The sequence below is a fragment of the Corvus brachyrhynchos genome, unplaced genomic scaffold (genome assembly GCF_000691975.1).
Source record: "Corvus brachyrhynchos isolate BGI_N302 unplaced genomic scaffold, ASM69197v1 scaffold351, whole genome shotgun sequence".
Lineage (NCBI taxonomy): Eukaryota > Metazoa > Chordata > Aves > Passeriformes > Corvidae > Corvus > Corvus brachyrhynchos.
Window position 1 is genome coordinate 89,085 of NW_008236203.1, and position 944 is coordinate 90,028.

The 944-nt window shown below is 54.1% G+C and overlaps 1 protein-coding gene across 2 annotated transcripts in view; it reads right to left on the bottom strand.

Annotated features, from left to right (window-relative positions):
* Window positions 1-913, bottom strand: part of HDAC8 (histone deacetylase 8) — a 16,996-nt gene extending 16,083 nt beyond the window's left edge. The window contains exon 1 of one of the 2 annotated variants that reach the window (XR_001864302.1): window positions 565-913. Coding sequence is in view for 1 of the 2 variants with exons in the window: in XM_008640737.2 (XP_008638959.1) it covers window positions 565-611 (47 nt within the window). In the remaining variant the exon portion in view is untranslated. The remainder of the gene's footprint in view (window positions 1-564) is intronic. The other variant, XM_008640737.2, reaches the window with a different exon arrangement.
* Between the last annotated feature and the right edge of the window lie 31 nt (window positions 914-944).

Genomic DNA, 944 nt, shown 5'->3' on the forward strand with positions numbered 1-944 from the left:
GAACTGGAGCATATTGTTTTTAAAGATTTTATTAGATGCTTCACAAGAGGGGCTGAGCTAAGCCTTTCTTTTCTTCCCTTCATATGCCCCAGCGTCAAGAGCCAAATGAGGCAAGAGGTACCTCACTTTTCTGCCCCAGATCTCATATGGTCTTCTCTCCTAAACAGCACGCAGACCTCACAAAAAGTCTCCCAGACCAATGACAACACACCAAACAACACAGTCCCTCTCTGCATCACCACTGACTGATCAGTGGATCTGGAGCAGCACCAAGGCCATCACCCTGCTCAGAGTCCCAAGCATGGGGGTGACACACTCTGTAGAGAAGGCACAGAGGTATATGTGCTCCATCAGACAAGGAGGGTAACCATGAATTACACCTGTCACAACTACTGTAATCGTTTCCGTGTAGCAAACCAAGCATTTTCCTTAAATCCTGGAAATACACACTGTGGGGGCTCCTACAATCACGCCGCCAGCAGGGACATTGTGAAACCTGAAGTTACTCAGCACCTTCCAAACCTTAGTGGAGAACACCCCTTCACAGAAAACGTGAGCACTTACTTCATCTGGTCAAGTAAGCAATACGCTTCAATCAATGAATGCACCATGCTGGCCTAAAGAGAAGAATAAGATTGTGAGAGCAGGAGACAGAAAGCCAGCAACCGGGGGTTCAAGGACTCGCAGACGAGGTGTGGCTCAGACTCCTCCCAGCAGCGGCTTTCCCTGCCCGGATCCCAGCTCCGGCCCGTGCCCATGGCGTGCGAAGGGGCCTTCTGGAGTCCCGGGCAGAAGCACAGCCGCGCACGGCTTCCCGGGGAAGGGAAGCGTCACTTCAGTGTCCAAGCCCGCGCTGCCAGGGGCGCTGTGAAGGCACAGACGGGCCCTCCCCGCTCTGACTCCACACTCCTCCCGCCGGGGCCGCCCGGTCCCCCCACTTCCTC